Genomic DNA, 23823 nt, shown 5'->3' with positions numbered 1-23823 from the left:
GTGACTGTGTTCATTTTGGGAACTGACTATTGTTTTGAGATAGAGTTCAACTACTGTGAACATGTAAAAGTCAGCTACACCTTGTATATTATGTATCACATGTTTGATGTATGATAATATATAATATTTAGTTTTTACTTTTTTTTAGTGTATTAGAAGTTGTGTCTTAGATACAACAAATGTGAGTGTGCCTTAAAAAACATATGTACACTATATGTTAATTATGTAAAATAGTAATTTACATAATTAACATATTTTAGTATTTGTAAATGATATTAGACATATCTTAAGGAGCCTGTGTAGATAATAATGCATGTAGCCAAGTTTGTTAAATTCATATAAAATAAGCCATGTGGCTTTAAAAAAAAGAGAAAAAGAAAAAGTCAGACATTTGTTTTTCAAGCATAAAGCCAAGATCAAAAAAAAAGATCAACTGAAATTGCTCATTCAAGCTCCACCCACTCAGTGCTCTCTTGAACTCAAATCGAGCAAACCCAGGAGGCGTGACTGTGTACACTTTGCTCTTCCTGCTTTATAAACACAAGTTGTGTGCACATATTTACAATCTCAGACATATTTATCGTCAAAGGTAGGCATTTCTTCTATGTGTTTGTTCATTATGACGAAGCTGTTAGCAGAAGCAGTGAAAGCTTTGGAAAGCTTTAATACTACAACTATAACAGTAGTGCTGCATAACGTGTCAAATCAGAGTGAAATATTGTAACAGGTAACAGGTTGCGAGTGAAAACATTTCTTCTTCAATAGTTTTCTGTCATACTGAAGCGCATTGCATTCACTGGATTAAAAAAATAGACACCTTATCTCATAATTATGAGAAGAAAATAATAATAATAATTACGATATCGGGTTATTGATGTGGAAAATGCATCATTTGTTTAAACAACGCTTCGCCTGTGATTTATTGATCCCGGAAGTCCCAATCTGTGAATATCTTTCCAACTTGACAGAACTCCAATATGGCATCTTTCCTCTCATAATTACGAGATGTTTTCTCATAATTACGAGATCAGCCTGGGAAATAAATGTTCCAATTACGAGAATAAAGTAGTAATTTTATGAGAACTCTTCCAAGAAAGAACATCTTCCTCCTGCGTTAAAATGAGGAATGTTGAGCATCTTGTGAAATTATACTTTGTTTTCACAAATAAATAAATACTTCATCTTTTGGTACATCGCATCAAATGATTAGATCAGGACTTTGAAACAATTGTGCAAACGACTGTGTCTATATACCAACTAACTGTATAACATACAGTTTGACATCCTGTGGTCAAAAGGTCAGGGAGCATAATAAGGTTATTTATTTACTGTAATTGTAAAAAAACAAAAAATGACAAAAAGACATATGTGGCAAATGAGGGATATTAGTCTGTATGTTATACAGCTGGTTTGACATCATTCACTCAAATAGTATAATAATAGGTTTGTATTTTGAATGTCAAATGAATGTTATTAATATATATTAAACTAAGTTAATGTCGCTACCACAGATGTCCTTTCAGTCGACCTCTACCAGACGCTACCAGCAAGTCCGTGTGGTTCTTTCTTCAGAATAGACACAGTCCTTTGCAAGTTTCAAAGTCCTGATACTGATAATAACTTTATAGTTTGATAGCCGTCTTTTTTTTTTTTTTTTTACAATTACAGTAAATAAATAACCTTATTATGCTCCCTGACCTTTTGACCACAGGATGTCAAACAGTATGTTATACAGTTAGTTGGTATATAGACACAGTCGTTTGCACAATTGTTTCAAAGTCCTGATCTAATCATTTGATGCGATGTACCAAAAGATTAAGTATTTATTTACAGTCTGAAAAGTGACATGCAGGCGTCACTGAAGCCATGAATGAATGTATTGTGAATTCAGCATGAATCGTAACTTAGTTATTTCGTGATGGTTTATATTTTGGGTTAATTGTGGCTTATTTGCGTGGGTATGGGATGTGATACCTATGGTTAAAACATCTGTTTATCACTGTGATTATTATGATGATAACAAATCTTTGTTCACAGTCATGTACAACAAGAAACAAGAAATCTGTTCTTTTGCTGTTGTTTTAATTGTTGGTCAGTTGTCTACAATGTACAGTAATTGTAGCTATTTATTGATCACTGCAGCATTAAGTCTTCATATGTCCTTGTTATTTATTGCTCAGGTACAAAGATGAACTGCTGTGGTCTGCTGACAGTCCAGAAGGAACCAGGTACAGAACTGTTTGACAAATACAAACACATACATATATGATGTCCAACCTTTTCTGTACTCATTTAAGCTTCAAATATTGACTGTCAAGGCCATCTGGTACATACTGGTTTCCTGCTGCACAGTAGCCTATGACTCTGCAGTATTTTAATGATTAGCTTCGTTAACAAGCAGGTAAAACTGTAGTGTGGCTTAAAATGTAACAATTCCTTAATTACAATCTGCAATCATATCTTCACCCACAGTGAAAACAGCAGTTCTCACACAGTCTTTGTGTTGTTTGTCTCTGTGTCTCATCAGTTCCTCTGAAGAGCATTGAAGTGGAGCTGGAGGTGAGGGACCATGTGGCTACAGTGGTCTCCACTCTGCTCTACCAGAACAAGGAGGACAAACCACTAGAGGCTGTTTTTGTCTTCCCTCTGCCTGGAGATGCTGCTGTCTGTCATTTCAGTGCTAAGATTGGACAGAGACAGATTGTAGCTGAGGTGAAGGAGAAACAGCAGGTGAGCAGGACAGTAAAGATGTTCTCACTATAATGAATCTGAAAAATAATTCAACACACCAAACGTTACTCTCATGTGCCGTATGTGCTGCAGGCTCGCGAGGAGTATGATGATGCATTGAGCTCCGGTCAGCAGGCCTTCCTATTGGAGGAGAGTGATCAGAGCCCAGATATATTCTCTCTGAGTGTGGGCAGTCTGCCTCCAGGAGAGAGCGCCTCCATCAGGCTGGAGTACGTCACTGAGCTGGCTGTGCAGGCTGATGACGGGCTGAGGTTTTGTCTGCCTGCTGTGCTCAACCCTCGCTACCAACCTCAGGGTAAGAAAACCAGCCTACACTTTGTTCTTAGTGCACACCACACCTGTCCATACAGAGGGTTTTATTGAGACAGTGACACATCTGGTGCTGAGTGCACCCACATACACTGGAGGAAGCCAAAAACCAACAAGGCTGGGTTCATCCTTAGAGACAGAATTAGTAGCTCAATTTCTCTTAGTTCATGAATCTGATTAGGATACCCCTCGGTCAAATCTTTCTGGAGGTATTCAAGACACTTGCAGCTGGGAGGAAACCCTGTTGTAGACCCAGAGTATGCTGGACTATATAACCCATCGAGCCACACATCAGGACCCTTCAAGAGGAAATGAAGACTGCAGGGTGTTTATTCTACTTTGCTTTATATCCCACCACTATGTCTCTATGTTTCAATGGAGTAGAAAATTAATGAGTATTTAGTAAGGATGTTTTTTCATTAAAAATTGATATTTGGGTTGAGGATTTGTTTTCTCTCATCCAGAACTTCAGGTGGACTGAATGTTTACAGCTACATAAGTGATTTCAGTGTCTTTGATTACAACATTTTAAACCTGTTTCATGTTGTTCACAGGAAGTGAAGGTGGCAGCGTCCAGGTGACGTCTGTTCCAGCCTCTCTGGTGCCCTACAGTCTGTCTTTCTCTGCCCGGGTGTCCTCTCCTCGTCCAGTCTCTAAAGTAGAGTCCAGCTGTTCCCTGGACCCTCTCCAGTACCTCAACACAGAGCAAACCCAGGCTACGGTATGTAGAGTGCTGATGTGTCTGCTGTGTGTGAGATTGATCACTTTATTTTGATCTATGTGTGTTTTGTGAACTGCAGGTCAAGTTGGCTGCAGGACACAAGTTTGACAGGGATGTTGAACTGTTGATTTATTACAAAGATGCCCACCAACCCAATGCTGTGGTGGAGGCAGGACAGACCTCTGCCAAGCCTGGTGAGGACAAATTAGAGAAGTGGTTACTAGGTGGTTATTAAAAGTTAATGATTACATGTGTTGTAATAAATGATAAAAAGCAGATTTGTGGTCATTTTTCTGTCTCTTTCCTGTTTTTAAGGCACTCTGATGGGTGATCCAGTGGTGATGCTGAGCCTGTACCCTGAGTTCCCCCAGGCTGTGATGTCTTCAGTGGCTTCATGTGGAGAGTTTGTGTTCTTAATCGATCGATCAGGAAGTATGGATTGTCCAATGGATAACAGAAACCGACAACAGACTCGCATTGGCAGTGCCAGGGTATTCTGTGTTAACTCTGTCATAAAAGCATTCATAGTGTCCCTCTCACACAGTGGCCTTCACTATATTCTCTCTCTTCCTCCAAGGATACTCTACTGCTCCTGCTGAAGAGTTTACCAATGGGCTGCTACTTCAACATCTACAGTTTTGGGTCCAGATATGAGCACATCTTTCCGTAAATCACTCCCTCATTTCACTAAGTCAACAACAATGTGTTCCTGTCTTTAATATCACTGTTTTTATAAGTGTGTTTGCACTGGTGTTCATGGGTTTGTGTTTCTGACAGTAAGAGTGTGGAGTACAGTGAGAAGACAATGGAAGAGGCTCTGAAGAAAGTTGAGAACATGGATGCTGATCTGGGAGGAACAGAGATCCTGCAGCCCCTAAAACACATTTACAGTCAGCCCTGCATTCCCAGTCAACCAAGACAAGTAATACACACACACACACACACACACACACACACACACACACACACACACACACACACACACACACACACACACACACACAAAGTCTAAGTTGTGTTATAGTTTGGTGTTTTCCTCATTTAAAAAAAAGAGCTTCTCTTGCCTGTTTGTGTTTTTGTGTCTAGTCCAGCACTGACACGGTAAAGGTAACATTTACAATCTATAAACAATGGGTCTTTTTGTCCATTTCAAATATAGTGTTGGACAAACTGGTTTACTTGAGGCTCATACTTACCGCACCTTTATTGTTCTTCATACTTCACTGTCACGTGTGGTACTGAAACAGCAACCTGTCTGTCACGGTTATGTAGTGGGTGAACCCAAAAGTCTTGGAAAACGGGGGAAAGTGACGATTAAACACTCAACTGTGCAAAACAACACAGAGACTCAGACAAAGACTGAACTGAAAACCAAAACCTATATAAACATGGGGTAGTAACCAAACAGGACACAGGTGAGTGAAACAAGACAGGTGAAACACATGAGGCAATGAACCAAGGCAGGGGAAACACAGGAAGTAAAACTAACAAAATACACAAGGAGAGAATAACTTTCAAAATAAAAGACAAACTACACCAGGATGTGACACTGACACTGCTCTCAGAATTATGTGAATGACTTATAGCACATGTTGCATGTTTCATAGTGTAGTGACATGTAACTAACAGTAACTAATGTGTAAACTCTCCACCCCAGCTGTTTGTCTTTACTGATGGAGAGGTGGGGAACACCAAAGAAGTTATAAATCTGGTGAGGAAGAACTCAGGCTACCACAGGTGAAACCACAATAATACAAACACAACAATCACCCACAATTCCCAGAATATGTCCCATGTCTGAATTCTGTGTGTTAAAAACAAAAGTACTTTATTGCAGGTGTTTCTCTTTTGGGATCGGGGAAGGGGCCAGCTCTGCTCTTATCAATGGTTTGGCCAAAGAAGGAGGAGGTCACGCTCAGTTCATCACAGGAACTGACAGGATGCAACCAAAAGTTAGACATGACCATAGTTTTTATTCATTTGTATTTGAACAGAAGCCATTATTACAAATGTAAATATGTTTAGTAAAAAAAAGCATTTAAACTTTTTATGAATATGTTTTCTTGATCAGGTGATGCAGTCGCTGCGATTTGGTCTACAGCCAACTGTGGTGGACATCTCAGTCACATGGGATTTACCAAAGGGAGTGTCTGTCACTGTCCTCTCTCCACCAATCACAACAATTTTCCAGGGTCAAAGGTCACTGATTTATGCTCAGCTCACTGGACAGGTAGGAGCAGCACCATGTCATAGAGAAATACCTCTCTGGTCTGATTACTTTAACTTTTAAAAATAACAGTGGTAAAGTGACACAAACTATGATGCATCCTCTGTGTCCATGTTTAAGAGATTGAATTTTTCATCAGGTATGTATTTATGATAAGAGGATGGATTTCTATGAATGTAATGCTTTCTCAGAGTCCAGAGGCAGCAGAGGGCTGTGTGACGGTGAAGTACAGCCTGGCAGGTCATCCATCCCACAACCAGCTCCACTTCAGTCTCAAACCTGCAGACGACACTGGGTAAAACAGGGTTTGGTGGTCAGACTGGAAAGTTATTATAAATTAGATACTGACCTTAAAATAATCAGTTTGTTTTGTAGAAAACTAATTACACACTCATTCCATGTCATTAATAGCCCTCAACTGATAAAAATGTAAGTTCATTTAGAGACCAAGTACTTGAAATGGAGAGAGATATAAACTGTGTGTGTGTGTGTGTGTGCGTGTGTGTGTGTGTGTGTGTGTGTCTGTGTGTGTGTGTGTGTGTGTGTGTGTGTGTCTGCAGACTAACAGTCCATAGGTTGGCTGCTCGGACTCTGATTCGCTCCCTGGAGATGGAGGAGAGAGAGCACAGAGGACAGCAAGATGGAGGAGAGAAGAAGAAGGTGGTGGAGCTCAGTGTCCAATCAGGAGTGAGCAGTTCCTTCACCGCCTTCATTGCTGTCAATAAAGATGATGGCGAGGCCATTCAAGGGCCTCTGTTGCGCAGAAATGTCCCAGCACCCAGTGAGTGTTTGTAAGAACTAATAAACACACTAATGATAGTGTAGAGAAGCACAGTGTTGTAATGCTTTAATAGTATGGACATCATCATTCTTCATTCACAAAGCTGCTTATCACTCTTATTATTGCATTTCCTCTGTACTCACTGTGTCTATCAGCTGTTCACATACCTGCATGTGTTTGTAATAACTTTTGAATATTTGAACATCTGGAACAGTTTATGTAATCATTTCAATGACATTTAAGACATTGGAATAAACTCAAAAACAGTATTTTATTAGTTGATATTTCTTGTGAAGTAATTCTCATGTAATATTTTCTTGACTTCATTTTTTTTTCACTTTAAGGATTGATGGGGATGTGCCTTATGAAGTCTCCAGCTAGCGCACGTTGTAAGTGAAATGCTGAATTAGATTAAACATACATATTTGTATTTTTATGAATACAGTATATGAATATAAACACAGAGCCAATTATACATGATTTTTTTTGTTGCAGAAATGCTTTTTCATTTTTTGCAGCTTTCAGTGTGAACTACTGTATGTAATAGTTATATTGACTAAGCTTTAGCAGTCCAGGGTAAAGGTAACATATGTGATTACCTATGGTGGGGGTCTGTGACCAGCAGCTTTGGAGCCACGTGTGGCCCTTCAGCCCCTCTGCAGTGGCTCCCTGTAACTTTGAAAAGTTCCTCACTCTTTACAGCAGCATTTTTCTCCATTTAGTATCTATTCATCTTTCGTGTGAATGTTGTTAAATTACTGAGCTAAGTTGTTGATAACTCTCCACTGCTATCTGTGTCTGCTGCACATGGAGGGCTCGGCCCCGCCCCCACTGAGAAAGATGAGAGAGGACTAGAGGAACAGCGAGCCTGTTGTGTTTCTGTGTCAGTTATTGTTAGTTATTGCATTTGCTTAAAAGCATCAAGTTGATGATGAGCAATGAAAGAGCGATTTGGCTGCAGCTGAGCAGATCAAATATAGGATAGACTACTTGATATACAAATATGGACTTTAGTCAGAATTACAAACTAGTTTATTTTTTATATTTACTCTTAAAGTATTTTAAAGTGGGTGGCAGTGGTTTGATTCCCAGTTCCTCCAGTCCACATGTGGATGTGTCGTTGAGGAAGATACTAAATTACTCCTGTCATCACTGTATGTAGTGGTCTTCATATAATTCTGTGTTTAATCTATTTCAAAGTAGGCCTACACATGCCTGTGTGTTTCCCCCTCCTCTTTATAAGAGTGTTTTCATTTGTTATAACAGGAAAAAATAGCAACACAATATCAACAGTTGTCTTTATTGTGATTCTAGGTTTTGTATAAATAGTTCAACTACATATAAAACTTTATAGGCTGTGTTATCTTCATTTTAAGAGTCAAATATGTTTTGCAGCTCCAGACGAATTGTATTTTGTGAGAGGGGCCAAAAATGGCTCCTTTGATAGTAAAGGTTGCAGACCCCTGGCCTAGGGCAGCAAGACAGTATCAAGAAGCACAATGATTCTCTATGGTTTAATGCTTTAATATGATTGAAATCATCATTCACAGATCTACTAATCACTCTTATTATTGCATGAGATAAAAGCCAGCTGTTCCTCAGTTTCACTTTTGAATATTTGAACATCTTAAATATCATGTGTAATACTTTTAACTACGTGTTGTTGTGAGTCATTGCAATAAACTCAGAAAATTGAATTTTATTAGTTGATATCTTTTGTTTTTCTCAAGTTAAATTTTCTTGACCTTTTTTTTCCTTCTTCTTCTTAAAGGTGGGTCAGCTCCCCGATATCTGGCTGGTGCTGCACCCACACTGAATTGTAAGTAAAAAGTTGATTGGGATGAACACACATCTATGTATTTCTACAAATACAGTAAGTGGATAGAAACAGAGACAATATATATTAAAAAATACAAACAATAATATAACATTAGTTTTTATGGCAGAAATGCACTTTACTTTGAACTACTGTATGTAGGAGTTGCTTTCCCTCTGGTAGAGGTAAAAAAGGTTCAAACTATGGGAAAAATGATGTCCTGTATGCTGCAGAGGTTTTTTAAGAGAGTCCTGCAGAATTTATTAGCTTTTTAGCTTTATTAGCTAGATTCTACTCTGTTTGACTTTTATATACTTTTTTGTTTACATTGATTACTACTACCTTTTGCTCATCATCATCATCATCATCATCATCATCATCATCATCATCATCATCATCATCATCATCATCAAGGGTCTATTATCCCTGGAAGGCAGAGGCATTTATTTTGTCTGACATACTGTTTAACAACTTAAATAAATAAAAACATGAATAATAAAATCTCCACAAAACTGCCACATATGACTCTCAGTGCACAGCTCTCCTGTGTCAACCAGTACGAATAACTCAACTCCACTTTTCTCAACTTGATATGTGAGAAAGACATTTTGCTTTCATGTACATCAGTTACTGCACTTTAGCTGCATTACTTTAATTTGTATTCTACCCAAAATATATCATTTGGAGGATTATACTGCAAAAATACTTAAATGATTATTATTATCATCATTATTATAATTAAATAAGTTATTCATTTATAAGAGTTAGACATGTGATGATGGTTATACATAAAACTGTTGTGTCCAAACTATATTCTTACTAACTACTCAATGATGCATGTAATCTAGTCCAAGTAATGCATGTGTGGATTACTGTAATCTATTATTTTATATCAAAGCTATATTTGTTACATCTGAATTAAAACTCTTGATGTGAATATTAAGCACTTTAAATTGAACCATTTATAATCTTTTTCACCTTGTGACAAAATCTAGACAAGATAGTATGAAGAAGTACAAATCTTCTCTATGGTTTAATGCTTTAATATGATTGAAATCATCATTCACAGATCTACTAATCACTCTTATTATTGCATGAGATAAAAGCCAGCTGTTCCTCAGTTGCACTTTTGAATATTTGAACATCTTAAATATCATGTGTAATACTTTTAACTACGTGTTGTTGTGAGTCATTGCAATAAACTCAGAAACCAGAATTTTATTAGTTGATATCTTTTGTTTTTCTCAAGTTATATTCTCTTGACCTTTTTTTTTTTCTTCTTCTTAAAGGTTTGTCAGCCCCCCGAGGTCTGGCTGGTGCTGCATCCATGATGAAATGTAAGTAACATCTATGTATTTCTACAAATACAGTAAGTGGATAGAAACACAGAGAATATATATTAAAAAAAATACAAACAATAATATAACATTAGTTTTTATGGCAGAAATGCACTTTACTTTGAACTACTGTATGTAGGAGTTGCTTTCCCTCTGGTAGAGGTAAAAAAGGTTCAAACTATGGGAAAAATGATGTCCTGTATGCTGCAGAGGTTTTTTAAGAGAGTCCTGCAGAATTTATTAGCTTTTTAGCTTTATTAGCTAGATTCTACTCTGTTTGACTTTTATATACTTTTTTGTTTACATTGATTTGTACTACCTTTTGCTCATCATCATCTTCCATCATCATCATCATCATCATCATCAAGGGTCTATTATCCCTGGAAGGCAGAGGCATTTATTTTGTCTGACATACTGTTTAACAACTTAAATAAATAAAAACATGAATAATAAAATCTCCACAAAACTGCCACATATGACTCTCAGTGCACAGCTCTCCTGTGTCAACCAGTACGAATAACTCAACTCCACTTTTCTCAACTTGATATGTGAGAAAGACATTTTGCTTTCATGTACATCAGTTACTGCACTTTAGCTGCATTACTTTAATTTGTATTCTACCCAAAATATATCATTTGGAGGATTATACTGCAAAAATACTTAAATGATTCACTTATAAGAGTTAGACATGTGATGGTGGTTATAAACAAAATTGTTGTGTCCCAACTATATTCTTACTAACTACTCAATGATGCATGTAATCTAGTCCAAGTAATGCATGTGTGGATTACTGTAATCTATTATTTTATATCAAAGCTATATTTGTTACATCTGAATTAAAACTCTTGATGTGAATATTAAGCACTTTAAATTGAACCATTTATAATCTTTTTCACCTTGTGACAAAATCTAGACAAGATAGTATAAAGAAGTACAAATCTTCTCTATGGTTTAATGCTTTAATATGATTGAAATCATCATTCACAGATCTACTAATCACTCTTATTATTGCATGAGATAAAAGCCAGCTGTTCCTCAGTTGCACTTTTGAATATTTGAACATCTTAAATATCATGTGTAATACTTTTAACTACGTGTTGTTGTGAGTCATTGCAATAAACTCAGAAAATAGAATTTTATTAGTTGATATCTTTTGTTTTTCTCAAGTTAAATTTTCTTGACCTTTTTTTTTCTTCTTCTTCTTAAAGGTGGGAGGCCCCCCCGAGGTTGGGCTGTTGATGCTGCATCCACAAGGAATTGTAAGTAAAAAGTTGATTGGGATGAACACACATCTATGTATTTCTACAAATACAGTAAGTTGATAGAAACACAGAGAATATATATTAAAAAAATACAAACAATAATATAACATTAGTTTTTATGGCAGAAATGCACTTTACTTTGAACTACTGTATGTAGGAGTTGCTTTCCCTCTGGTAGAGGTAAAAAAGGTTCAAACTATGGGAAAAATGATGTCCTGTATGCTGCAGAGGTTTTTTAAGAGAGTCCTGCAGAATTTATTAGCTTTTTAGCTTTATTAGCTAGATTCTACTCTGTTTGACTTTTATATACTTTTTTGTTTACATTGATTTGTACTACCTTTTGCTCATCATCATCATCATCATCATCCTCATCATCATCATCATCATCAAGGGTCTATTATCCCTGGAAGGCAGAGGCATTTATTTTGTCTGACATACTGTTTAACAACTTAAATAAATAAAAACATGAATAATAAAATCTCCACACATGTATTACTTGGACTAGATTACATGCATCATTGAGTAGTTAGTAAGAATATAGTTTGAACACACATCTGTGTATGTCTATGAATACAGTATATGAATAGAAACACTGAGCAAAATATAAAATGTGTTTTTTTGGTAGACTTTCTCTTTCTGGCTTTTTCTCAGCTCTGCACACTTATCAAAGTTAGGATAGAAATAACCCAGTTTCTGCAAGAAACCAAACTGGAATGTTTCATGTTTAATTTTCAATAATTATGAGGAAAAGTTGAAGTCAGCCATACATAACAGGAACAAGAATAAAGTGAAATATTCCTGGAAAACACTTTCATTTACATTTTTAAGCCACAACTTATGTAAACATAATGGAAAAAGAAACCACGCTCCAAATACACACCATACTTACACACCAAGTAATAATCCAAAAGTATTAAATGATTGATTTTCTCCTTAAATGCAGCTTGCTCAGTCAGTCAGCCTCACAGAGATCCTTTGCTGCAGTTGGTGTCCCTCCAGAAGGCGTCTGGCTGTTGGGAGATCCACCCAGCTTTGGCTGCTTTGCTGGGAAAGACCAGCGAGGAGGTGGAAATGTCAAAGCCTGAATCGGTGGGTCACTGTAAAAAAACAAAAACCACAAATTAATGTTGGGACTACAGCAACATTTTCCTTACATAAATGTTGTCTTCTTGGTGCTATGTGGTGTTTTTCTTCCTTTCTGCCTGTTCCATTTCATGTGTTTTTTGATTTGGTGAATTAGGTGAAAGAGGAAGTGTGGGCCACCATTCTGGCTCTGATCTGGCTTCATGGTTTCAAGTTGGATGTTCAGGATGAGTGGCAGCTTCTGGCTATGAAGGCTGCGTCATGGATCCGTGCTCAGAAAGGTAATCACCATAATAATAAGTGCTGATCTGATGATTTTAACTGTGTGCTGGTTATACTCTATATTCAGTGTATTACTGGCTTGTTCTGATTTTTCTTTTTTTTATGTCAGAACCATGTGTGACAGAGTGTGTGGAAGCTGGAAATGCACTGTTGGGATGTGAGGTGCAGAAAGATTCCCTGGGGATTTAAGGATTTATTTATTCTGGCTTCTCCTTCAAGACTGGAAGAGAGGAACAGATTTACTCCATCCTGTATTCACTTCATCAACATTGAATGTCTATTATGGCTGCTACTTTGTGGCTATCTGCCTTTATGATATTTTGTGCCTTATATAAATTACAGACAATATATATTTGCACTGTACTTCATCCATGCAGGATCAGCCATCTAACAAGACAGAGTTGGTTTTCTCTGACAGCGTTGCATAAAACTGTGAGAAATCATGTCTTCACTAGATACTGAATATACTGAATGTAGGCTCATACATGTATTACAATACACTTATCTCACAAACCAGACCACAGGCTTTTAACATAAAGTAGTGGCCTCACTGTGACCTAACAAGTTCAAAAAGTTTAAATTCTAAAAAATGTATATCTGGAAAAGCTCTGAAATAAAACTTGAAAATCAGAAACATCTGGATGATATCACTTATATGAAAATGAAAAATGAATTGCTGTAACACATTGTCTAACCCAAGACTCCTGTGGAGAAGGAACCAGGTAAAAACATTTTTTTATTTATTTATCTATTTTCACTTTTGTCTTCATAAATTCCAAATGATTGTAAATGCATTATGAAGGGATCTTCTAATGGTCAGTATGAACAGGAGAAATAATTATGGCAATAAAACAACATGTTACTGTGTTCATTTTGGGAACTGACTATTGTTTTGAGATAGAGTTCAACTACTGTGAACATGTAAAAGTTAGCTACACCTTGTATATTATGTATCACATGTTTGATGTATGATGGTGCAGGGCCCCTTTAATATTTAGTTTTTACTTTTTTTAGTGTATTAGAAGTTGTGTCTTAGATACAACAAATGTAAGTGTGCCTTAAAAAACATATGTACACTATATGTTAATTATGTAAAATAGTAATTTACATAATTAACATATTTTAGTATTTGTAAATGATATTAGACAGAACTTAAGGAGCCTGTGTAGATAATAATGCATGTAGCCAAGTCTGTTCAATTCATATAAAATAAGCAATGTGGCTTTAAAAAAAAGAGAAAAAGTCAGACATTTGTTTTTCAAGCATAAAGCCAAGATCAAAAAAAAGATCAACTGAAATTGCTCATTCAAGCTCCACCCACCCAGTGCTCTCTTGAACTAAAATCGAGCAAACCCAGGAGGCGTGACTGTGTACACTTTGCTCTTCCTGCTTTATAAACACAAGTTGTGTGCACACATATTTACAATCTCAGACATATTTATCGTCAAAGGTAGGCATTTCTTCTTTGTGTTTGTTCATTATGACGAAGCTGTTAGCAGAAGCAGTGAAAGCTTTGGAAAGCTTTAATACTACAACTATAACAGTAGTGCTGCATAACGTGTCAAATCAGAGTGAAATATTGCAACAGGTAACAGGTTGCGAGTGAAAACATTTCTTCTTCAATTTCAATTTTTTTCTGTCATACTGACACCTTATCTCATAATTATGAGAAGAAGAAAAAAATAATAATAATAATTACGAGATCGGGTTATTACGGTGTGGAAAATGCATCATTTGTTTAAATAACGCTTCGCCTGTTATTTATTGATCCCGGAAGTCCCAATCTGTGACTATCTTTCCAACTTGACAGAACTCCAATGTGGCATCTTTCCTCTCATAATTACGAGATGTTTTCTCATAATTACGAGATCAGCCTAGGAAATAAATGTTCCAATTGCGAGAATAAAGTCATAATATTACGAGAATAAAGTAGTAATTTTATGAGAACTCTTCCAAGAAAGAGCATCTTCCTCCTGCGTTAAAATGAGGAATGTTGAGCATCTTGTGAAATTATACTTTGTTTTCACAAATAAATAAATACTTCATCTTTTGGTACATCGCATCAAATGATTAGATCAGGACTATGAAACGATTGTGCAAACGACTGTGTCTATATACCAACTAACTGTATAACATACAGTTTGACATCCTGTGGTCAAAAGGTCAGGGAGCATAATAAGGTTATTTATTTACTGTAATTGTAAAAAATGCATATCTGGAAAAGCTCTGAAATAAAACTTGAAAATCAGAAACATCTGGATGATATCACTTATATGAAAATGAAAAATGAATTTCCGTAACACTTTTTGTCATTTTTTGTTTTTTTACATTCCTCATTTTAACGCAGGAGGAAGATGCTCTTTCTTGGAAGAGTTGTTATTCTCGTAATACTATGACTTTATTCTAATAATATTAATTACTACTTTATTGTCGCAATATTATGACTTTGTTCTCGTAATATTACGACTTTATTCTTGTAGACCTAATATTATGACTTTATTCTCATAATATTATGACTTCATTCTCATAATATTATGACTTCATTCTCGTAATTTCCAAAAAAACTAAACAAAAAAACATTTATCTTGGTCTTGCCCTAATACTCCGTTGTATGCTTCTGTACTATCAAATAAACACCCTTAGAATAAAAAAACAAAACAATGAGACCACAGTCTGGAAAGTGACATGCAGGCGTCACTGAAGCCATGAATGAATGTATTGTGATTCAGCATGAATCGTAACTTAGTTATTTCGTGATGGTTTATATTTTGGGTTAATTGTGGCTTATTTGCGTGGGTATGGGATGTGATACCTATCGTTAAAACATCTGTTGATCACTGTGATTATTATGATGATAACAAATCTTTGTTCACAGTCATGTACAACAAGAAACAAGAAATCTGTTCTTTTGCTGTTGTTTTAATTGTTGGTCAGTTGTCTACAATGTACAGTAATTGTAGCTATTTATTGATCACTGCAGCATTAAGTCTTCATATGTCCTTGTTATTTATTGCTCAGGTACAAAGATGAACTACTGTGGTCTGCTGACAGTCCAGAAGGAACCAGGTACAGAACTGTTTGACAAATACAAACACATACATATATGATGTCCAACCTTTTCTGTACTCATTTAAGCTTCAAATGTTGACTGTAAAGGCCATCTGGTACATACTGGTTTCCTGCTGCACAGTAGCCTATGACTCTGCAGTATTTTAATGATTAGCTTCGTTAACAAGCAGGTAAAACTGTAGTGTGGCTTAAAATGTAACAATTCCTTAATTACAATCTGCAATCATATCTTCACCCACAGTGAAAACAGCAGTTCTCACACAGTCTTTGTGTTGTTTGTCTCTGTGTCTCATCAGTTCCTCTGAAGAGCATTGAAGTGGAGCTGGAGGTGAGGGACCATGTGGCTACAGTGGTCTCCACTCTGCTCTACCAGAACAAGGAGGACAAACCACTAGAGGCTGTTTTTGTCTTCCCTCTGCCTGGAGATGCTGCTGTCTGTCATTTCAGTGCCAAGATTGGACAGACACAGATTGTAGCTGAGGTGAAGGAGAAACAGCAGGTGAGCAGGACAGTAAAGATGTTCTCACTATAATGAATCTGAAAAATAATTCAACACACCAAACATTACTCTCATGTGCCGTATGTGCTGCAGGCTCGCGAGGAGTATGATGATGCATTGAGCTCCGGTCAGCAGGCCTTCCTATTGGAGGAGAGTGATCAGAGCCCAGATATATTCTCTCTGAGTGTGGGCAGTCTGCCTCCAGGAGAGAGCGCCTCCATCAGGCTGGAGTACGTCACTGAGCTGGCTGTGCAGGCCGATGACGGGCTGAGGTTTTGTCTGCCTGCTGTGCTCAACCCTCGCTACCAACCTCAGGGTAAGAAAACCAGCCTACACTTTGTACTTAGTGCACACCACACCTGTCCATACAGAGGGTTTTATTGAGACAGTGACACATCTGGTGCTGAGTGCACCCACATACACTGGAGGAAGCCAAAAACCACTGTGCAATAAACTGGCAGAACACTTCATCTCAAAACACCTTTTACTCTTCATCCTTTTACATCTTCCAGCATCAGCAACTGTGGTGACGAGTAGACCCCAAATAATCTGTGATTTTTGAGGCTGAAATTAAAGTTGATTTTTACTGTGTTTATCCTTTACAAACATGTTTGTGAATTTACTTCCCCATAAAACATTTGTGAGTCCAGTATGTTGAATAACCATGTTTACTGGCATGGCCGTGCAGAGACCTTTGGAGGGGCAGGTGCTCAAAGTTAAAAGGGGGTACATGGAGCATGAATTTGAAACACCATACAGAAACATACCTTACAGTATACTGTAACTGGTTGAATTGTAGCAAACCATATTCATAAAGAATGTAACATGGATTCACAACATACCATATGATTGTCTTCCTCTTTCTCTCCTTCCATCTCCACCATACATAATGACAATATTGAAACTGTTCTTGTTCTTGTTGTTTTCTCTAACTGAATACCTCTGTAATGTAAATAGCCTCTTGCAGCTCCTTTTGTTTTTGTTTTAACCTCCTCTCCTTAGGAGGCATCTCTGCAGAATGAAATATGATTGATAAACTACAATCTAATGAACAAATACACACACACAAACACATTCTCTCTTTCTCTCTCTCTCTCTCTCTCTCTCTCTCTCTCTCTCTCTCTCTCTCTCTCTCTCTCTCTCTCTCACACACACACACACACACACACACACACACACACACACACAGTGACATTTCATACCTTTTCAAGAATTATACTGTATAGCCACGGATTTACTCCATGGTGCTGATTCATAATCTGCCCTTCATTATTCCTAATGCTAATAAAAAATAATTAAATGATATAGAAATAATATAGTTAAATGTATTTGAGCTTTTATTCAGTTTGACTATCAACTTTGTGAAAGACAACAAGGTTATAAAAGTTATATATTTTATATTTATGCATATTATATTTAATTTGTTATAAACAATTATGTTTAATGAGAGGTTGAAAAAATCACAATTCAATTTCTTCTAATTATTATTGATGTTATATTTATACAGTAATAGTCCAAAATTGTAGTTTTAGTGAAATAACACAGCGTATGCCTCATTACCTTTAGAAACATAGGAAACACACTGCAACTTACTTGACAGTAAAATGATACATCTCTCTAATGCACTTTGCTCATGACAAAAGAAACATATTGAAACAAAAAGAAACTAAAAGAAGCCCCACATACTTTTTCCCCTCAGCACGCTGTGTGTGGTTAACTGGGGCTATAATGTATAAGAAGAGTGTGCAGAGTCAGATGCACGCACACAGGAAAGATGCTAATTTCACTTTATCAGTCATCTTGCAGGAATACACCGTGCATAAAACCTACTCACAGGGCCATCAGTTGTTTAATTACTACTCGGGTCTTCGGTCTCTAGCAGCTTAGCAACAGGGCACGTCAGGGCAGTGACGGCAGGTCTATGTGGATCATGTGACTGACCGAGGGTAGAGCATAATTGTTATTAAATGTTATTCTTGAAGAGCTACACAGACACACTTTCACACACACACTTACAGAAAAAAATTGACAAAAGGGCACTCCAGCACCCTCCGCCCCCCCACCCCCTCTGCACGTGCCTGTTTACTGGCGAGCAGTATACTTCTTATGTCTTTGCAAGGCCAGGGCATTGAAATGCATATTTGCAGTTAGCACCACCAACAGTCAGTCTAGAAATTAGTATCAAACTGTTAACGACCCGACCCCGGATAAAGCGGAAGAAGACGGTACGGTACGGTTAACATGTATGTGTATTCACACTTCAAAAACAAGACCTAGTTTGCTTCATAGCACCATTAGTAGTCAAAAACTCCTCCGTGTACCTTTGACATAAACATTTTCTGCAATTCTTGATCAAATTTGAATGTTTAGTTTGAACAAAGCTAGATATTCTTTGATTTTCTTGACTTTTAGCTAACCAGCTGCATATAAACAATAATTTTCTCATCAAACGCTCATTATACGACAGAAAATAATATCAGAACATGTTAAACAATTTTTTCAAGGTCACCACTCAAATACTTTGTATCTCCTGTATTTAAATCCTGTATAAATATTAATTGACACAATGTGGTTTATCAAGTATTGGAGCCATTCTTTGACCTCCACCAGTTAGCTAACAAAAACCAAGTGAGTCTCAGTGGTACTAGTTGTTAGCTAGCCAGCTAAGAAGTTATGTTCACTTTAAAAACAATGATACCAAAGCAGGTTGCATATGGTTTGGGATGGTTTACATATTTCTACACAGTCACACCATAAAAAACTAACATTATCATTCACATGTTTTCTAGTATACTGCAAAGCTTCTTTAACTTATTAACAAACCTCTTGGCACACCGGGGTGAAATGTATGTCTCATGGACCAGGCCACCATAATAGCTACATATATTCAATATATCTATTAAGGCCTTGTCATTCATGAAAACTATCCAAGAAGGTGGGAAGTGTGCTTCTCCGACCCCAGCTGGGTATAGGTTGGTAATGTTAATATGTTTTGATCAGAGAGTGAGTCATATTTCTGGCATTTGAGTTTTTCTGAGCTTTATGTATGTCTGTGCCTCAAATGTGAAATATGAGACATAACATCAAGCATCCTGGCGTGTGTTGATATCTAGCACAACAAAAAAGGAATTATAATGATCCTATTCACAAGAAAAACATGTGTAACTATTCTTTACAATAAAAAGAATATAGACACAGATTTCTGGTACAGAAGGAGTATATGGTCAGGCAGAAAGAGTACTTGCGATATGTGAGGTTGATGTGACTGACATTTGTTCGTGGGAAAATTGGGTCTTTTGGATGTAGAGGCTGCCGCAAACTTAGTTTGACGAAGTATCAATACTGAAAGAAACTGGGTTATCTTACCACAGAAGAACAGGAAACAAATATCAACCTCACCTGCAGCTGTCTTCCAGTAAACACTGTGTTTAGAAATTATTACGTAGTGTTCATCCCCCAGAACTTTCCTTCTATAACCAAATACATAGCGAGAGTTACATGAATTGAACAATGTCTACATACTGTATACATTTACATTGTACCATTGGAATGAGACAACTTTGGAGTTACAGAAAAGTCAAAGTTTCAATAAAGGAAGTTCAAATGAACCTGGAAGATTTAGAAACTAACTAAACATACTTGACATCACACTTGATAAACAGCATGAAACTGTGTTCAAACTGACAGCATGATTATTCTCCTCACTGGTGGCCGAGTGTGGGAGGTGTTTTATTTTTTATTCTAATACCCATAAGGTAGTGTTGTGTCCAAGTCAGTTTAACAGTTGATTTGTTTTTCATCTTTATCACGTGTTTGGCATTTGTTCCTGAGTTGTCCTCCCAGGTCTGACTCCAGGAGTGGATGCAAGACACTGAAATGAGAGTTTCCCTTGTTGGGTGGCTGGGTTCATCCTTAGAGACAGAGTTAGGAGCTCAAATTCACTTAATTCAGGAATCTGATTAGGATACCCTTCGAACAATTCTTTCTGGAGGTATTCAAGACACTTGCAGCTGGGAGGAAACCTTGATGTAGACCCAGAGTTTGCTGGACTATATAACCCATCTAGCCTGGGAACACCCCATGATCAAGAGGAAATTGAATACTGCAGGGTGTTTATTCTACTTTGCTCAATTTTCCACCACTGTGCCTCAATGTTTTAAGAACTGCAGGTTATAGTGGCTGCAGATAAGCAGTAGAAAATTGATGAGTCTTCCTTCAGAGTAGCTAGTAGGAGTGTTTGTCCTTAAAAATTTATATTTAGGTTTTCTGTATTCTCAGGTCATCCAGAACATCAGGTGGACTGAAGGTTTACAGCTACATAAGTGACTTCAGTGTCTTTGATTACAACATTTTAAACATGTTTCATGTTGTTCACAGGAAGTGAAGGTGGCAGCGTCCAGGTGACGTCTGTTCCAGCCTCTCTGGTGCCCTACAGTCTGGCTTTCTCTGCCCGGGTGTCCTCTCCTCGTCCAGTCTCTAAAGTAGAGTCCAGCTGTTCCCTGGACCCTCTCCAGTACCTCAACACAGAGCAAACCCAGGCTACGGTATGCAGAGTGCTGATGTGTCTGCTGTGTGTGATTGATGACTTTATTTTGATCTATGTGTGTTTTGTGAACTGCAGGTCAAGTTGGCTGCAGGACACAAGTTTGACAGGGATGTTGAACTGTTGATTTATTACAAAGATGCCCACCAACCCAATGCTGTGGTGGAGGCAGGACAGACCTCTGCCAAGCCTGGTGAGGACAAATTAGAGAAGTGGTTACTAGGTGGTTATTAAAAGTTAATGATTACATGTGTTGTAATAAATGATAAAAAGCAGATTTGTGGTCATTTTTCTGTCTCTTTCCTGTTTTTAAGGCACTCTGATGGGTGATCCAGTGGTGATGCTGAGCCTGTACCCTGAGTTCCCCCAGGCTGTGATGTCTTCAGTGGCTTCATGTGGAGAGTTTGTGTTCTTAATCGATCGATCAGGAAGTATGGATTATCCAATGGATAACAGCAACCGACAACAGACTCGCATTGGCAGTGCCAGGGTATTCTGTGTTAACTCTGTCGTAAAAGCATTCATAGTGTCCCTCTCACACGGTGGCCTTCACTATATTCTCTCTCTTCCTCCAAGGATACTCTACTGCTCCTGCTGAAGAGTTTACCAATGGGCTGCTACTTCAACATCTACAGTTTTGGGTCCAGATATGAGCACATCTTTCCGTAAATCACTCCCTCATTTCACTAAGTCAACAAAAATGTGTTCCTGTCTTTAATATCACTGTTTTTACAAGTGTGTTTGCACTGGTGTTCATGGGTTTGTGTTTCTGACAGTAAGAGTGTGGAGTACAGTGAGAAGACAATGGAAGAGGCTCTGAAGAAAGTTGAGAACATGGGTGCTAATCTGGGAGGAACAGAGATCCTGCAGCCCCTAAAACACATTTACAGTCAGCCCTGCATTCCCAGTCAACCAAGACAAGTAACACACACACACACACACACACACACACTGTTTAAGTTGTGTGCTAGTTTGGTGTTTTCCTAATTTAAAAAAAAAAAAGCTTCTCCTGCCTGTTTGTGTTTTTGTGTCTAGTCCAGCACTGACACGGTAAAGGTAACATTTACAATCTATAAACAATGGGTCTTTTTGTCCATTTCAAATATAGTGTTGGACAAACTGGTTTACTTGAGGCTCATACTTACCACACCTTTATTGTTCTCCATACTTCACTGTCACGTGTGGTACTGAAACAGCAACCTGTCTGTCACGGTTGTGTAGTGGGTGAACCCAAAAGTCTTGGAAAACGGGCACTTTATTGGCCAACTTAGGAGAAACCAACTAAATAACTCAGGCCACATGGGCAGCAAAGAACACACAGTAGGAACTAACTCACAGGATGAACAGGAACTAACTCACAGGGAAAAGTGACGATTAAACACTCAACTGTGCAAAACAACACAGTGACTCAGACAAAGACTGAACTGAAAACCAAAACCTATATAAACATGGGGTAGTAACCAAACAGGACACAGGTGAGTGAAACAAGACAGGTGAAACACATGAGGCAATGAACCAAGGCAGGGGAAACACAGGAAGTAAAACTAACACAAGGGAGAGAATAACTTTCAAAATAAAAGACAAACTACACCAGGATGTAACACTGACACTGCTCTCAGAATTATGTGAATGACTTATAGCACATGTTGCATGTTTCATAGTGTAGTGACATGTAACTAACAGTAACTAATATGTAAACTCTCCACCCCAGCTGTTTGTCTTTACTGATGGAGAGGTGGGGAACACCAAAGAAGTTATAAATCTGGTGAGGAAGAACTCAGGCTACCACAGGTGAAACCACAATAATACAAACACAACAATCACCCACAATTCCCAGAATATGTCCCATGTCTGAATTCTGTGTGTTAAAAACAAAAGTACTTTATTGCAGGTGTTTCTCTTTTGGGATCGGGGAAGGGGCCAGCTCTGCTCTTATCAATGGTTTGGCCAAAGAAGGAGGAGGTCACGCTCAGTTCATCACAGGAACTGACAGGATGCAACCAAAAGTTAGACATGACCGTAGTTTTTATTCATTTGTATTTGAACAGAAGCCATTATTACAAATGTAAGTATGTTTAGTAAAAAAAGCATTTAAACTTTTTATGAATATGTTTTATTGATCAGGTGATGCAGTCGCTGCGATTTGGTCTACAGCCAACTGTGGTGGACATCTCAGTCACATGGGATTTACCAAAGGGAGTGTCTGTCACTGTCCTCTCTCCACCAATCACAACAATTTTCCAGGGTCAAAGGTCACTGATTTATGCTCAGCTCACTGGACAGGTAGGAGCAGCACCATGTCATAGAGAAATACCTCTCTGGTCTGATTACTTTAACTTTTAAAAATAACAGTGGTAAAGTGACAAAAACTATGATGCATCCTCTGTGTCCATGTTTAAGAGATTGAATGTTTCATCAGGTATGTATTTATGATAAGAGGATGGATTTCTATAAATGTAATGCTTTCTCAGAGTCCAGAGGCAGCAGAGGGCTGTGTGACGGTGAAGTACAGCCTGGCAGGTCATCCATCCCACAACCAGCTCCACTTCAGTCTCAAACCTGCAGACGACACTGGGTAAAACAGGGTTTGGTGGTCAGACTGGAAAGTTATTATAAATTAGATACTGACCTTAAAATAATCAGTTTGTTTTGTAGAAAACTAATTACACACTCATTCCATGTCATTAATAGCCCTCAACTGATAAAAATGTAAGTTCATTTAGAGACCAAGTACTTGAAATGGAGAGAGATATAAACTGTGTGTGTGTGTGTGTGTGTGTGTGTGTGAGTGCGTGTGTGTGTGTGTGTGTGTGTGTGTGTTTGTGTGCGTGTGTGTGTGTGTGTTTGTGTGTGTGTGTGTGTGTGTGTGCGTGCGTGTGTTTGTTTGTGTGTGTGTGTGTGTGTGTCTGTGTCTGTGCGTGTGTGCATGTGTGTGTGTCTGCAGACTAACAGTACACAGGTTGGCTGCTCGGACTCTGATTCGCTCCCTGGAGATGGAGGAGAGAGAGCACAGAGGACAGCAAGATGGAGGAGAGAAGAAGAAGGTGGTGGAGCTCAGTGTCCAATCAGGAGTAAGCAGTTCCTTCACCGCCTTCATTGCTGTCAATAAAGATGATGGCGAGGCCATTCAAGGGCCTCTGTTG

The 23823-nt window shown here is 37.9% G+C and overlaps 2 protein-coding genes across 2 annotated transcripts; both read left to right on the top strand.

Moving 5' to 3' along the window:
* Positions 1-567: 567 nt before the first annotated feature.
* Positions 568-12781, top strand: LOC128360316 (von Willebrand factor A domain-containing protein 5A-like). The gene is made up of 19 exons (XM_053320717.1): positions 568-589; positions 2181-2228; positions 2528-2730; positions 2824-3046; positions 3615-3781; positions 3861-3975; positions 4097-4272; positions 4359-4447; positions 4559-4703; positions 5439-5518; positions 5619-5733; positions 5853-6011; positions 6200-6303; positions 6569-6789; positions 9895-9942; positions 11151-11201; positions 12148-12293; positions 12445-12568; positions 12679-12781. Exons 2-19 carry the CDS (start codon positions 2189-2191, stop codon positions 12756-12758), a joined length of 2286 nt encoding a protein of 761 aa, XP_053176692.1. The 5' UTR covers positions 568-589; positions 2181-2188; the 3' UTR covers positions 12759-12781.
* A 1216-nt stretch (positions 12782-13997) lies between these two features.
* On the top strand, positions 13998-23354 carry LOC128360567 (von Willebrand factor A domain-containing protein 5A-like). Its single transcript, XM_053321020.1, has 13 exons — positions 13998-14019; positions 15588-15635; positions 15935-16137; positions 16231-16453; positions 20515-20681; positions 20759-20873; positions 20995-21170; positions 21257-21345; positions 21457-21601; positions 22392-22471; positions 22572-22686; positions 22805-22963; positions 23152-23354. The coding sequence occupies exons 2-13, from the start codon at positions 15596-15598 to the stop codon at positions 23257-23259; spliced, it is 1620 nt and encodes a 539-aa protein (XP_053176995.1). The 5' UTR covers positions 13998-14019; positions 15588-15595; the 3' UTR covers positions 23260-23354.
* The last annotated feature ends 469 nt before the right edge of the window (positions 23355-23823 follow it).

This window comes from Scomber japonicus, chromosome 6, assembly GCF_027409825.1.
Source record: "Scomber japonicus isolate fScoJap1 chromosome 6, fScoJap1.pri, whole genome shotgun sequence".
Classification (NCBI taxonomy): Eukaryota; Metazoa; Chordata; class Actinopteri; order Scombriformes; family Scombridae; genus Scomber; species Scomber japonicus.
This window is presented reverse-complemented; position numbering and strand designations above follow the sequence as displayed.